Here is a 15,629-nt window from a genome sequence, read left to right as displayed (position 1 = left end):
CAGAGAGAGTTGTCCAGGGATCCCGCAGTGGCCAGAGAAAGACACAGTCACAAGATTAAACATGGGCTCTAGACCCGAGTCCCAGCCCAGCTGGGGGCCTTGGCCGAGTCCCTGTTCTTCTGTGAGCCTCAGTTTCCTCATCTGTAAAAGGCAAGCGCCTGCCTCCGACCAGCTGCCTCGAGCTAGTGGTGGGCAGTCCAGCCCCCGAGAGCCAGGTGGGGCGGGCAGAGACCCTCCCTGAGCCCTACGTGGGTTCAAGGTCCAGCAGTCACTCCCTCCCCTTCTCCCTAGCCCTGGCGCAGCCGTGCTGGCCACCATGGGCTGCCATGCTTTTCCTAACAGCTGTGTCATTCCTGGGAGCTTGCAGATTACTCCACCTGACTTAGTTTCCCTTTCCTGGCAGTGGCAAGGCTGGTGGCCCAGGCTGCCTTTTGCAAGAGGGCATGGTGGAGGGTTGGCCTGGCACCAACCTGGCTGTGTCCCTCCCTGCCCAGGGCCACATAGGGCTCCTGGCTGCCCTGTGGGTCTAGTCTGTGTGCACCTCTCTGTCCTCATCTCTCCCCTTCTCCCTCCCAGGACCTCTTGGTGCTGCCCCCTTGCCCTTCCTCATGCTGTTCCTACTGCAGAGACACCCTTGCCCCCAGTTCCCATTCACCTTTTGGTCCTCAGCCAGTATTAAATCCAGGAATGGCCCATGCAAAGGCCTGGAGGCAGGACTGGACTGCACTTGGGGTGCTGGAGAAACAGCGAGGAGGCCCATGCGGCTGGAGCAGAGGGAGGAGGGGTAGGAGGGGAGGAGGGGAGGGCAGGGAGGGGACAGGGCAGGCCGTGCAGGACCTGGTGGGCCTCAGGAAGGACTTGGGCTTTGACCCCGAGGCAGGTGGGCGCCATGGAGGGCTGTGGGCAGAGGAAGGACGGGCCCTGACGCAGGTGCTCATAGATGCTTTCTGGTTTCTTTGGGTGGAACAGATCAAGGGACGAGGGCGGGAGCTGGGAGACCAGGGTGGAGGTGACGACGTCCGTCCAGGTCGGTGACAATGGGGCTGGAAGAAGTGGAGGCAGAAGAATGAGTAAGAAGTGGGCAGGCTGGGGACAGATTCTGAAGGCAGAGCTGATGGGACCTAAGGATCTTCTCTCCCAAATCCTCGCAGAGGACCCCATGCCTGGGGTTTTCGTGGAAGCAGGAGTTGGTCGGAGGATCATGGTGTGCAGGGTCCTCTCCCCATCATGGGAGGTTCCCCTAGGGAGGATTGGCACCTAAGGGACCCTGGAATGTTTTGTCTTTTGCAGTGGTAGTGTCTGAACCCCACTTCCTGGGCCCCTCCCACCACCCTATTCCTGACACATCATCCCTGCCTCAAATGCCCCTGTTGCTGTAGCCCCTCGTCCCTGCCCCTGACAGCCTGGAGTGGCGGATCTGGGGGGAGTCCATGGCCAGGCCCTGCCTGCCTGTGCCTGGCTCAGCCCCATCCCGCACAGACATCAGGGAGGTGTGGGCCCAACATGGCTTCTGCCGTGGGAGCCAGGGTATAATTAGGGCTGCCCGGTTTAGAAGGCGGCCGCCCTGAGGTCCTCATGGGATGTGGGAGAGCCAGCTGTGGCTGGGGCCCTCCATACGTGTGCCCCACCTGGGCTCTCTGTGCAGGTGACTCCTACCCATGCTCTCTGAGCTTCAAGTTTGCTATGCTGCCTCAGTGTCCCCAGAGGCTCTCTGCAGGCCTTCCCAGATGCTCAAAGTGGTCTGGGACTGACCTCGCCCCCTCAGTGTGGCCAAGCAGATGTGCATTTCTGGGCAGGGCCAGCCACTGTGGTCACCCTAGCCCCAGCTGGCCACAGGCTGTTTTCTCCATCTGGGGCCACCGCCTTCCTTGTTGGCGACTTTTGCTCTTAAAGGGCTAGGGCAGGGACTCAGAGTAAGGGACTGTGCTCTAGGCTTTATTTCCTTCATCTTCCCAGTCCCCAACTGGTTGTGTGCAAGGTGTACCTAGAGTCTGTGCATGTGCGTGTCTGTGTAGCCTGGCTGTGTGCACATATGTGTGTGTAGGAAGGGAATCTGACTTTGCATGTCTCTATTTGGCTGGCTGGCGCATGCACCTGTGGTCTGCTGACTGAGTGGCCTATCTATAGTCTGACAGTGTGCCGGCACCTGTGTCTGCGTGTGACGTTGACCGGCTTGTGCACCTGTAGGTATCTCTGATCTAACTGCATGTTTGCAGTTCCCTGTAACCCAACTGTGTACGTGTACTGCCTGCCCCACCGTGACCCCTTATTTGTATCTTTTCTGGCTTGGTGTATATCTGTGGTCTGATTTGGGGCCTGTCTGTGTTTGTGGTCTATGTGCAAGTTTTATTTGCCTGATTGTGTGTGTGCCCATCTCTGCTGCCTGACTGTGTGAATGCGTTTGTTTCTGTGTCTCTTGCAGATACACAACCGCTTGCAGTCTGACTGTGTGTCGGTGTGTATCGGTGGTTTGACGGTGTATATCTGCGTATGTCTGTGTGCCTGTGGCCTAACTGTGTACACTGAGGCCCCCCGAATCCGGTTCCTCACCCTAGGCTGTGACCCGGCCACTACCCGCCCATCCTTCCCCTGGGACCGCCCCAGGGCTGGGCGAGGTGACCGCAGCTGGGTATTTTGGGAGTCAGAATCACAGGGGCTGCCCCGTTATTATGCGCCACCAGTTCCTGTGGCCACGGCCTGGACCCGCCCAGGGCATGGGCTGGCATGGGTGCCAGCCTGACTAGGCAACAAAGATCTTATCCTTGGGCCTCTCCCTTCCCCTCCCTGGCCCTCTGACCTGGCTCTGGACAGAGTTGAGATTGGGGAGATGGGGAGGGGGCCATTCCAGGGTTCAAGGTATATGATGAGGGACCTTCTGCCCTGGAGGAGTTGAGGTTCTTGTGGGAGAAATGTGCTGAATGATTAACATCTTCTCATTTAATTTGGGAACCAGGGTGAATACCATGGAGGATAACCTTAGTCATATCTGATGCTCTGGAATGTCGAATGTAGGGGGAATTGACCTTTGAGGGGCAGAGAAGGGCTTCCTGAGGAAGTGACAGCTGAGCTGAGACCTGTCATGTGGTGGGGGACAGCATTCCAGGCAGAGGGCACAGCAGAAGCAAAGGCTTGGAGGTGGGACTGAGCTTGGCCGGCCTGGCTGTACCTCCAAGCGAGGGGAAGCAGTGAAGTCAGCAGGAGTGGCTTCCCCTGGGGGCTCCGGGAACCATGAGAGGTCTTAGAGCAGGGCAGGGACAGGCAGGTGTGTGGGAGAGATTCGTCTTTTAACCTGGGGGACCAGGTTTTAGAGCCAGACAGCAGCATAGTCTGGAGTCCCCTCCTTCTTGAGAAGCAGCCTGTGAGTTGAAGAAAATCGGGGCTCAGCACCCCTCAGTCCTGGTGTGGGGCTTGGTCTGAGTCAGGGGCCCAGCCTGGGTTGGGGACTCATGCTGAGGTTGGGGTTTAGCTGGTGTTTGGAGGCTGTCTTAGTCCATTTGGGCTGCTATAGCCAAATACCACAGACCAAGTGGCTTATAAACGACAGAAATTGGTACCTCACAGTTCTAGAGGCTGGGAAGTCCAAGAGCAAGGCAACACAGATTTGGTGTCTGGTGAGGGCTATCTTCTGGTTCATGGAAGGCATCTTCTCCCTGTGCCCTCACGTGGCAGAAAGGGCAAGGGAGCTTTCTGGGAGATCCTTTATGACACTAATCCCGATCATGAGGTCTCTATTCTCATGACCTAGTCACTTCCCAAAGACTCCACCTCCTATTACCATCATAGCGGGGACTAGGTTTCAACATATGATTTTTTTGGGGGGAGACACCTTAATTCTATAGCAAGGGCCCAGCACTTTCATTCCATCCCATCTCCCCATGATCCTCCCCCATTGTCCCATGACCAGCCCCCAAAGGACCCTCCCCTGCTCCATGTGACCCTCCCTCTGCCTCCTCCATGAAGGTCTCCTGGATTTCCCCACTCGCTTCTCACAGCCCTCCATTGTCTCTGCAGACGCTGCCCCATCTGACGCTCGGCTCGAGGCCTCTCTGTGAGGGACCAGGGGGGCCATCCCCCTCCAGGACGGAGATCGGAGGTCGCTGCCAAGCATGGCGCCCACCTGGGGCCCCGGCATGGTGTCTGTCGTTGGTCCCATGGGCCTCCTTGTGGTCCTGCTCGTTGGAGGCTGCGCAGCAGAAGGTAAGAAGCCGGCACGGGGTGTGCAGGGGTCCGTGTGTTTGTTTACCTATGTGCATTTATGGCTGTGTGTGTGTGAGCACACTCCCCACCTCCTCCCTGGGGCCCTCCATTTTGCCAAATGGAAGTTTTATGCTCCACAAATGAGGCTGAATGCTGAGGACTGTGTGCTGAGCCCTAAGAGATTCAGAGATAAGTAATAATGCTGGTATTCATAAAGTAATAACCGTAATGATGATGACGGCGTCTGTTTCCCCAGCATCGACTCAGCCCCAGGCTCCATGCTAGGCACGGATTTTACCTGCTTCCTCTCCCTTGGGCCTGACAAAACCCAGTGTGCCGGTTCTGTTACCTTCCACGTTTCCCGATGAGGGAAAACGAGGCAAGGACTTACTTGAGATCACTGCTTAGTGAGCCACAGAGTTCACCTTCCCTTGCTATGGGCAGTACCTGCACCTCGTGGCAGACACACAGGCAGACAAACTGTCTCAGGTGGAGCCAGGGGAGGCTTCTTGGGAAAAAGGGCATTAGGACTGGGGTTTTGTGGGTGTATAGGAGTTTGCCGATAGAAAAGCCATTCCTCATCAGAATGACAGCACCCAGGAAGGCCTGCAGATGAAAGAGGTTGGTATAGTTTAGAGATGGGCAAGGCAGCATTTCTGGCTGTAATGTGAAGAGGATGAGGGTCCATCTGGGGCCCAATGCCAAGACTCACCCCACCATGAAGGACCTGGAGAAGGCATCACTCAGGCCCATGAGGACATAAGGGATGAGGGCAGTAGGGCAGGAGACTGGGTTCTGCAGTCAGGCTGGGTTTGAATCCTGGCTCTGCTGCCAACCTGCTGCACAACCTCGGGCTAGTGGCTCAGCCTCCCTTACCCACCGTCACAGAGCTCATATCATTATCGACATCCAGCATTCTTGTGACGTGGACATGTCATAAGCCCCTGCCTGCTGCTAGGGACATAGCAGGCCGGCAATCCTGTGTTACCACAAACATAAGTATTACTGCAGGTTAACAAACTGGAGACATACACCCCTGCCTCATTCATTTGCACTTTTTCTTATTTTCGTGCTGCCTTTTTTATTGTTGTTTTTTCCTTTTGAGATGGGGTCTCACTCTGTCACCCAGGCTGGAGTGCAGTGGCAGCATCTCAGCTCACTGCAACCTCCACTTCTCAGGCTCAAGCAATCCTCCCACCTCAGCCTCCCAGGTAGCTGGGACTACAGGCGTGGGCCACCATGCTGGCTAATTTTTTAAATTTTTTGTAGAGATGAGGTTTCACTGTGTTGCCCAGGCTGGTCTCGAACTCCTGAGCTCAAGCGATCCACCTGCCTCGGCCTCCCAAAGTGCTAGAATTACAGGTGTGAGCCAGTCACGGCATCTGGCCTCATGCTGTTTTTTAGTAAATGCCCTTATACATTCAGATCAGCCACCGCACCCCGATGAGGTGAATGCGATTATCAGCATCCTCGTCGTACAACTACGGAAACTGATTGCACCACTGCACTCAGCCTGGGCAACAGAGCCAGACCTTGTCTCAGAAAAAAAAGAAAAGAGATGGGCTGAAGCGCCTTGGCCTCCCAAAGTGCTGGGATTACCACATGAGCCACTGTGCCTGACCTGGCTAATATTTATTTATTTATTTAATTTTTTGAGACGGAGTCTCGCTCTGTCGCCCAGGCTGGAGTGCAGTGGCGCAATCTCAGCTCAGTGCAACCTCCACCTCCCAGATTCAAGCTATTCTCCTGCCTCAGCCTCCCAAGTAGCTGGGATTATAGGTGCCCACCACCACACCCGGCTAATTTTTTGTATTTTTAGTAGAGACGGGGTTTCACCATGTTAGCCAGGGTGGTCTCAGTCTCCTGACCTCATGAGCCACTGAGCCCGGCTGGCCTGGCTAATTTTTAAAATGTCTTGTAGAGATGGAGTTCTTACTCTGTTGCCCAGACTGGTCTGAAACTCGTGGGCTTAAGCAATCCTCCCACCTCAGCCTCCCAAAGTACTGGGATTACAAGCGTGAGCCACTGTGCCCAACCAGAAGTGGCCATTTGAACCTGAGCTGCCTGGTCCCACAGGCCAAGTTCCCAATGACCACACTCCCTCAGGGACCAGAAGCCGGGTATAGCTGCACCGTGATCTGTCTGGCTGCCTCCAGGGCCTGAGTCTTCCTGGCCTGTCTCCCCTGCATTGGGGATGTCTGGCCTTCAGTACTGACCCATTTCAGTTCTTCTTTTCTTTTGGTTTTTTTTTTTTTTTTTTTTTTTTTTTTGAGATGGAGTCTCCCTCTGTCATCCAGGCTGGAGTGCAGTGGTGCGATCTCAGCTCACTGCAACCTCTGCCTCCCAGGTTCAAATGATTCTCGTGCCTCAGCCTCCCGAGTAGCTGGGATTACTGGCGCCCGCCACCATGCCCTGCTAATTTTTATATTTTTAGTAGAGATGGGGTCTCATCACATTGGCCAGGCTGGTCTGGAACTCCTGACCTCAGATGATGTGCCCACCTCGGCCTCCCCAAGTGCTGGAATTACAGGCCAAAGTGCTGGGATTACAGGCATAGGGGAACAATTTCTGCTCTAGAAACCACTTCAGGTCCAGTGGGGCCTTCCCAGGATGCCGTGGGGCTGGCCCCAGGCAGGGTTGGAGGGGACAGGGTGGGTGGGTCACCACCTCTGGCACTGGATTCTTGTCTGCAGAATCTGAAATGGAAAAACAGAGATGGGGCCAAGCCAGGCCACGGAGCGGGAGGCTCAGGCGCGTTGCCTCCAGAGAGAGCTTGAGTTCCTTCCCTTCCCAGCCTTTTTGATATTGGCAATACCACATGAACTTCTGTCTCTTCATCTAAGAAACAGGGACATCCACGGTACTTGTGGTCAATAAAGACCCATAACCCCATTTATCCAGCCTGCATTATTTTCAGGGCACTGGAGCCAGGTAGGCCTGGGTTGGAATCCTGTCTCTGCCCATCATGCACCGTGTGACCAAAAGCAGGTCCCTTCTCCTTTTTTTTTTTTTTTTTGAGATGAAGTCTCGTTCTGTTGCTCTGTCGCCCAGGCTGGAGTGCAGTGGCACGATCTCGGCTCCCACTGCAGCCTCTGCCTCCCAGGTTCAAGCAGTTCTCCTGCCTCAGCCTCCAAGTAGCTGGGATTACAGGTGCACACCACCAGGCCTGGCTAAGTTTTGTATTTTTGGTAGAGATGGGGTTTTGCCATGTTGGCCAGGCTGGTCTTGAACTCCTGACCTCAAATGATCCGCCCGCCTCAGCCTCCCAAAGTGCTGGGATTATAGGTGTGAGCCACTGCGCCAGGCCTCTTCACCTTTCTGAGCCTCAGTTTTGGTCCTCCTGGCCACAGGCATAAAGCTTAGCACATGGCGTGTCTTTGTGCCTCTCGAGCTGCAGGCGTGGCCCTCTCAAGCCCCAGAGGTGTCCTTCCTGCGTCTCTGCCCCTTTGCTGAGAAAAAGGTGGGGAAGCTTTGTCCAAAGGAGAGGTTGCAAGCATTCGCAAGACATTTTCTAACGGGGGACGCAATGGGCAGGGACAGCTCTTCCAGGCTGGCTCAGATCCCAAAGCTGTCTGGAGAAGACCAAGAGGGTATCTGCTCTGCAGTGGTGGGGGTGCTTCTGAGAGGTAGAACCCCTCCAAATCCAAGAGCAGGCAGTGATGTTGGCGGCTCCGTTTCCTCAAGGGTCACCAGACCGAGAAGAAGTCTGAGGTCCCAGGGAACCGAGGCTGTCCCTTGGCCTTTGTGCTGAGAGCCACATAAGCAGGTATTTCAGCCCAGTGTTCTGGGGACGCCCAGGCTGCGGTGGGGGCATAAGGGACTCCTGACCGGGCCTGCAGTAATCCAAGAAGGCTCCCCAGGGGAGGTGCTGGCTGAGCTGAAGTTGAAGCTGCCAGATGAGAGGAGGAGGAAGGGACCCTGGGAGGAAGGAACAGCACAGACAGTGGCTGATTGTAGCACCTACCCGCCCGGTCTTGCTCGCTGGATTGGAGGGGGCAAGGGGTGTGTTCTGGCTCTAGGTCAGACAGGCAGCTGGATGCGTCTCTACCCGCAGCCAGCTTCTGCCCTTCCTTCCAGCAGCTCCAGAGGGAGGGATTTTTACCAGAAGTAACATTCTTGACCCGGCCACAGTGACTTTTCCTCATGTCCTTGGCTGAGGACGCATGGCCCCGGGTCACCATTCCTGAGGCCAGAAGGAGGGGGCAGGCCCAACCTCAACGTGGAGCAAAACATCTGCCCTAATCAGGCTCAAGATCTGGATGTGGAAGGAGAGTAAGATGTCGGCTTTGGAGGCAGAAACCCGGGTTCAAATTCCAGTGCTGTTATTTCTGAGCTCGGTGATCTTTTTTGTGGTGGTTTGTTTTTTGAGACAGAGTCTCGCCCTGTCACCCAGGCTGGAGTGTGATGGCGTGATCTCATCTCACTGCAACCTCTGCCTCCTGGATTCAAGCAATTCTCCTGCCTCAGCCTCCCGAGTAGCTGGGTTTACAGGTGCCTGCCACCATGCCGGGCTAATTTTTGTATTTTTAGTAGAGACGGGGTTTCACCATGTTGTTCAAGCTGGTCTCGAACTCCTGACCTCAGGTGGTCCTCACGCTTTGGCCTCCCAAACTGCTGGGATTACAGGCGTGAGCTACCATGCCCAGCCTCTGAGCTCTGTGAACCCATTAACATTCCTGAATCTGTACAATGGGATTGGCTATTGCTGCAACAGAGGGATAAATAAGAATTGAGGGGCCAGGCGCGGCGCCTCATACCTGTAATCCCAGCACTTTGAGAGGCCGAGATGGGTGGATCATTTGAGGTCAGGAGTTCGAGACCAGCCTGGCCAACATGCTGAAACCCCGTCTCTACTAAAAATACTAAAATCAGCTGGGTGTGGTGGTGGGTTCCTGTAATCCCAGCTACTCGGGAGGCTGAGTTAGGAGAACCACTTGAACCTGGGAGGCGGAGGTTGCAATGAGCCAGGATTATGCCACTGCATTCCAGCCTGGGCAACAGAGCGAGACTCCATTCTCAAAAAACAAACAAACAAACAAGTTAAGGGAGGCCGCGCGTGCCTGTACATGATGGGTCTAGTGATTTTTGTGTTTTGTTTTGGAGACAGAGTTTTGCTTTTGTCGCCCAGGCTGGAATGCAATGGCACGATCTCAGCCCACTGCACCCTCTGCCTCCTGGGTTCAAATGATTCTCCTGCCTCAGCCTCCCAAGTAGCTGGGATTATAGGCACCCGCCACCATGCCTGGCTGATTTTTGTATTTTTTTTAATAGAGACGGGGTTTCATCATGTTGGCCAGGCTGGTCCTGAACTCGTGACCTCAGGTAATCCATCCGCCTCAGCCTCCCAAAGTGCTGGGATTACAGGCATGAGCCACCACGCCCGGCCAGGTCTAGTGACTTTTGGGACAGATGATCAAAGCAGACACATATGGTCATATCAACAGGAGCAGAGCCTTCAGTGAGGGAGGTTAGGCTGGTCAGGCCACTGGGGCAGGAACTGTGTTTCGTTTAAAGCCCAGCCTGAGCCATGGATGGGTGGGTGTTGGGGCCCACAGGGACCTACACTTGGAACCTCAGGCCTTCTTAAGGCCTCTCTGGGTTTCTGAATAGCTAGAACTTTGCAGAACTTTTCTGGTCAACCTGTGTGGCCCCTGGACTCACTCTACCTTTTTCCAGCTGGTCGTAGAGGCTCAAAGTCCTAGCATTGCTAGTTTGAGTTGTTAAACCTCAGCCTCTCCTCAGACCCCAAACTTTTACTTAAAACAAAGTTTTGCTCCATTTTTTCCATAATCAGCTCACTTTTTAATTTAAGCAATTTTATGTTTTAAAATAACTTCAGGCTGGGCGCGGTGGCTCACACCTGTAATCCCAGCACTTTGGGAGGCCAAGGTGGGTGGATCACGAGGTCAGGAGATTGAGACCATCCTGGCTAACACGGTGAAACCCCGTCTCTACTAAAAATACAAAAAAATTAGCCAGGCGTGGTGGCAGGTGCCTGTAGTCCCAGCTACTCGGGAGGCTGAGGCAGGAGAATGGCGTGAATCCGGGAGGCGGAGCTTGCAGTGAGCCGAGATCGCGCCACTGCACTCCAGCCTGGGCGACAGAGTGAGACTCTGTCTCAAAAAAAAAAATAAATAAATAAATAACTTCAGCTGGGCACGGTGGCTCACACCACTAATCCCAGAGCTTTGGGAGACCGAGATGGGAGGTTCGCTTGAGCCCGGGAGTTCCAGACCAGCCTGGGAAACATAGCGAGACCCTGTCTCTACAAAAGATTAAAAATTAGCTGCATGTGCTAGCAGGCGCCTGTGGTCCCAATTACTCAGGAGACTGAGGCCACAGGATCCCTGGAGCCCGGGAGTTTGAGGCTCCAGTGAGCTATGATTGCACCACTGCATTCCAGCCTTGGGTGAGAGTGAGACCCTGTCTCTGCAAAAAAAAAAAAAAAAAAAAGAAGAAGAAGAAAAAATAAAAATAACTTCTTCAATTTGTCTTTAGTTCTACATCTAAAAAGGTACCAAAGCGGAAGTCTCTGTCCCTCTGTCCAGCCACTTAGCTCCCTGGAGGCAGCACTGTTTCTGCACATACATACCATCTTTCCCTTTTTTCTTTTTTCTTTTTTTTTTTTTTTGAGACAGAGTTTTGGTCTGTCGCTCAGGCCGGAGTGCAGTGGTGCGATCTGAGCTCACTGCAACCTCCACCTCCCGGGTTCAAGCAATTTTCCTGCCTCAGCCTCCCGAGTAGCTGGGATTACAGGCACGCACTACCACGCCTGGCTAATTTTTGTATTTTTAGTAGAGAAGGGGTTTCACCATGTTGGTCAGGCTGGCCTCAAACTCCTGATCTAGTGAGCCTGCCTCAGCCTCTCAAAGTGCTGGGATTACAGGTATGAGCCACCACACCCAGCCCCTTTTCTCATTTTAAAAAATCGTACAACGGTAGCATTTGCTACGCTTTTTTACCTCTTGCTTATACGCACCCCCTCCATTTAATAGTATATCTTCTTGTTCCTACCCTAGTAGTTTATTTTAAAAAGCATCCTGGCTGGGCACGGTGGCTCACGCCTGTAATCCCAGCACGTTGGGAGGCTCAGGTGGGTGGATCACCTGAGGCCAAGAGTTCGGGACCAGCCTGGCTAACATGGGGAAACCCTGTCTCTACTAAAAATACAAAAATTAGCCGGGCGTGATGTGCGCCTGTAATCCCAGCTACTTGGGCAGCTGAGGCAGAAGAGTCCGCTTGAACCCAGGAGGCGGAGGTTGCAGTGAGCCAAGATCGCGCCGTGCACTTGAGCCTGGGTGAGAGAGTGAGACCCTGCCACAAAAATAAATAAATAATCAAAAAGCATCTCGAGGTGAGAGGATCGCTTGAGGACAGGAGTTTGAGACCCACCTGGGCAACATGGCAAAACTCAGTACAAAAATTAGCTGGGCATGATGGCATGTGACTGTAGTCCCAGTTACTCAGGAGGCTGAGTCTGGAGGATTGCTTGAGCCTAGGAGATTGAGGCTGCAGTGAGGTATGTTCGTGCCACTGCACTCCAGCCTGGGCAAAAGAGCGAGTCCCTGTCTGAAACAAAAAAGGATCCTTCCCCCCCCCACCCCCCCCTTTTTTTTTTGGCAGTTTCTACATTTATTTAAACACAAAACATGCACATGAGCTGTCTACTGATTTTCTTCACTGCACAGCCTGGCATTGGGGTTGGTGACTCTGATGGCAGCTGGGCGGCCTTTTCCGCGATGGTTTTGTGTTTCTTGGAGGAAACACCGTGAGTGATCTCAGCACAGGGAGATTTGTTGCACATCAGCAGCACTTCCAGCTCCTTGACGTTGGGGATCAGGAACTTCCGGAAGCCACTGGGCAGCGTGTGCCTTGGTTTTTTGTTGCTCCCATAACCGCTGTTGGGCATCAAGATCTGGCCCTTGAACCTTCTGCGAACCCTGTTGTCAATACCTCTGGTTTCTGCCAGTTACGCTTAGTTTTGACATATTGGTCTGACTGGTGCCAGATGAACTCCTTGATCCTCTTTTTGACGATCTTGGGCTTCACAAGGAGTCTGAGGGCGGCCATGATGCCGAGGAGGAGACGGCTGCCACCTCCATGGGCAGCGCCGAGGAAGAGAGGCGTCCTCTCCACCTTTTTTTTTTTTTTTTTTTTCTTTTGAGATGGAGTCTCGCTCTGTTGCCCAGGCTGGAGTGCAGTGGCGCAATCTCAGCTCACTGCAAGCTCTGCCTCCCGGGTTCACGCCATTCTCCTGCCTCAGCCTCCTGAGCAGCTGGGACTACAGGCGCCCGCCACCTCACCCCGCTAAGTTTTTGTATTTTTAGTAGAGATGGGGTTTTCACCATGTTAGCCAGGATGGTCTCGATCTCCTGACCTCGTGATCCGCCCGCCTCAGCCTCCCAAAGTGCTGGGATTACAGGCATGAGCCACCGCGCCCGGCCTTTTCCCCCTTTTTATACTTATGTAGTATTCCGCTGCGTAGATAGCCTGGCATTCACTTGATCAATTCCTTTTTATTGGATATATAGGCTGCTTCCTGAGGGCTCTTGTAAGTATGTTGCAGCCCTCGGGGAAAAAAAAATACAAAAAATTAGCCAGGCATGGTGGCCGGTGCCTGTAGTCCCAGCTACTCGGGAGGCTAAGGCAGGAGAATGGCGTGAACCCAGGAGGCGGAACTTGCAGTGAGCTGAGATCGTGCCACTGCACTCCAGCCTGCGCCGTGACAGAGCGAGACTCCGTCTCTTAAAAAATAAAATAAAAGAAACTCAGCAGTAGCTCCATTCATCTTAGGAGATACATTGTAACATTACTGTGTACTGTGACCGGAAATCTAGTGTCCCTCTGGGAGATGCAAAGGTTACTGTAAAAAATAGTCAATAAAAAGGAAACAATGTTAATGAATTCTCCACAGAGACCGTAGCCTGTCCCAGGTGCAGCTTGTGGAGGTTGCTGTAGGATGTTAAAACAGGCATACTCAGCTACGCGGTGGCTCACGCCTGTAATCCCAGCACTTTGGGAGGCTGAGGCGGGCGGATCACGAGGTCAGGAGATCGAGACCATCCTGGCTAACATGGAGAAACCCTGTCTCTACTAAAAATACAAAATCAGCTGGGGCGGTGGCACACGCCTGTAATCCCAGCTACTTCGGAGGCTGAGGCAGGAGAATCGCTTGAACCCGGGAGGCGGAGGTTGCGGTGAGCCAAGATCGTGCCACTGCTCTCCAGCCTGGGCGACAGAGCGAGAGTCTGTCTCAAAAAAAAAAAAAAAAAAAAAAAAAAACACATACTCCAGGCCAGGCGCAGTGGCTCACACCTGTAATCCCGGTACTTTGGGAGGCCAAGGTAGGTGGATCACTTGAGGTCAAGAGTTCAAGACCACCTTGGCCAACATGGTGAAACCCCATCTCTACTAAAAATACAAAAATTAGCCAGGCGTGGTGGTGCATGCCTGTAATCTCAGCTACTCAGGAGGTAGAGGCAGGAGAATCACTTGAACCTGGGAGGCGGAGATTGCACTGAGCCAAGATCACACCACTGTACTCTGGCCTGGTGACACAGCAAGACTTCATCTCAAAACGAAACAAAACCACTCTCCTACTCCAGACTTTATTGCAGAGACTGAATGAACACATCAGATCGTCATGGAGGGTGAAGAATGTGGGTGTGAAAGCCAGCCTGGTTCAAAGGAGCGTGTTCAGCTCAGCCACCACCTGGCTGTGCGTGTCCAGCCAAAGCAAGTCCCTTGCCTGGTTTGTGTCTCAGTTTCCTCACATATAAAATGGGGATTGCAAAGCCGGGTATGGTGGTTCACGCCTATAAATCCAGCAGCCTGGGAGGCTGAATTGGGAGGATTGCTCGAGGCTAGGAGTTTGAGACCAGGCTGGACAACATAGCTACTTGGAAGGCCAACGTGACAGGATCACTTGAGGACAGGAGTTCCAGACCAGCCTGGGCAACATAGTGAGACCCCAGGCTGAGTTTTTTCTTGTTTTTTTTTTTTTTTTTTTTTTTTTTGAGACAGAGTTTTACTCTGTCGCCTAGGTTGAAGTGCAGTGCCGTGATCTTGGCTCACTGCAGCCTCCATCTCCCGGGTTCAAGCCATTCTTCTGCCTCAGACTGCCAAGTAGTTGAGATTACAGGTGCTCACCACTATGTCTGGCTAATGTTTGTTTCCTTAGTAGAGACGGGGTTTCACCATGTTGGCCAGACTGGTCTCCAACTCCTGACCTCAGGTGATCCTCTGGCCTCAGCCTCCCAAAGTGCTGAGGTTACAGGTGTGATGGCCTTCACCTGTAGTCCCAGCTACTTGGGAGGCCAAGGTGGGAGGATTGCTTGAGCCCGGGAGGCCTAGGCTGCAGTGAGCTAAGACCGTGCCACTGCACTCCAGCCTGGGTGACAGACTGAATCCCTATTTCTTAAAAAAAAAAAAAAAAAAAAAAGAAAGAAAGAAAAGAAAAGAAGGCCAGGTACAGTGGCTCATGCCTGTAATCCCAGCACTTTGGGAGGCCGAGGCAGGCAGATCACAAGGTCAGGAGATTGAGACCATCCTGGCTAACATGGTAAAGCCCCATCTCTACTAAAAATATAAAATGTTAGCCGGGCGTGGTGGTGGGTGCCTGTAGTCCCAGCTACTCGGGAGGCTGAGGCAGGAGAATCACTTGAACCTGGGAGGTGGAGGTTGCAGTGAGCCGAGATCACACGACTGCACTCTAGCCTGGGCGACAGAGTGAGACATTATCTGAAAAAAAAAAAAAAAAAAAAAATGACAATCAGGATGGCACTGCCCCTCCATGCTGTTTGAGAGGTTAAATATTAAATATTAGTCCCCCTTTCTGAGCTCCTGCCTCCAGCTCAGACCACTCTCCTGGGCACTGACCCCTCGTGTCCAGCCACCTCCTGGATGCCTCCCAAGAAGCTGGAGCTCTGGGTTCAAATGCTGGTTCTGGCCTCATATCCTGTGGTCACCCCCCCCACCCCATGCTGGGTGCCTCAGTTTCCCCACATGTCTCGCCAGGAAATTAGACCAAGTTATCTTCTGGCAAGTACTTTCAGGGCCGTCCAAGGATTTGGCTGGTCACCATGGAGGGAGGTTCAGGTGCTGAATTTAGGGACCCCAGCATCTCACGGGTCTCCCCTTCTATCTTTCCCAGTGGCACTGTATGTGAGCAGGTGTGCCCAGGTGAGGTTGTATCCACTGTGTCTGAGCAGGTGTGGCTGTTGCAGGTGGAAGTGGGGATATGTGGGTACCTGGGTGCCCATGGGTGCCATGGCGGGGGGCGAGGTGGGAGGCTGTTCATTGTCATCCTTGCTTTCCTCCTCCTCTCTCCGTTGGCCACATGGCACTTCCATGGGCAGGGGGTAGAAGGCAGGTTTTTGTGGCTCCTTGGTATCCTAGCCAGATGCCTGGACCCATCAGCTCCCCCCTTCTTT

At 53.5% G+C, this 15,629-nt stretch overlaps 1 protein-coding gene and 1 pseudogene across 7 annotated transcripts in view; one reads left to right on the top strand and one right to left on the bottom strand.

The window, feature by feature from the left end:
- Positions 1–15,629, top strand: part of PTPRS (protein tyrosine phosphatase receptor type S) — a 133,213-nt gene that overhangs the window by 50,539 nt on the left and 67,045 nt on the right. For all 7 annotated transcript variants that reach the window (XM_055251319.2, XM_055251317.2, XM_055251316.2 and 4 more), the window contains exon 2: positions 4,012–4,197. In XM_055251319.2, coding sequence (XP_055107294.1) covers positions 4,107–4,197 — 91 coding nt within the window. In that variant the 5' untranslated portion in view covers positions 4,012–4,106. The remainder of the gene's footprint in view (positions 1–4,011; positions 4,198–15,629) is intronic.
- Positions 11,862–12,500, bottom strand: LOC129467059 (large ribosomal subunit protein eL32-like; annotated as a pseudogene).

Source organism: Symphalangus syndactylus, chromosome 17 (assembly GCF_028878055.3).
Source record: "Symphalangus syndactylus isolate Jambi chromosome 17, NHGRI_mSymSyn1-v2.1_pri, whole genome shotgun sequence".
Taxonomy (NCBI): domain Eukaryota; kingdom Metazoa; phylum Chordata; class Mammalia; order Primates; family Hylobatidae; genus Symphalangus; species Symphalangus syndactylus.
Note: the sequence above shows the minus strand (reverse complement) of the source record. Positions and strands in the feature narration are given on the sequence as shown.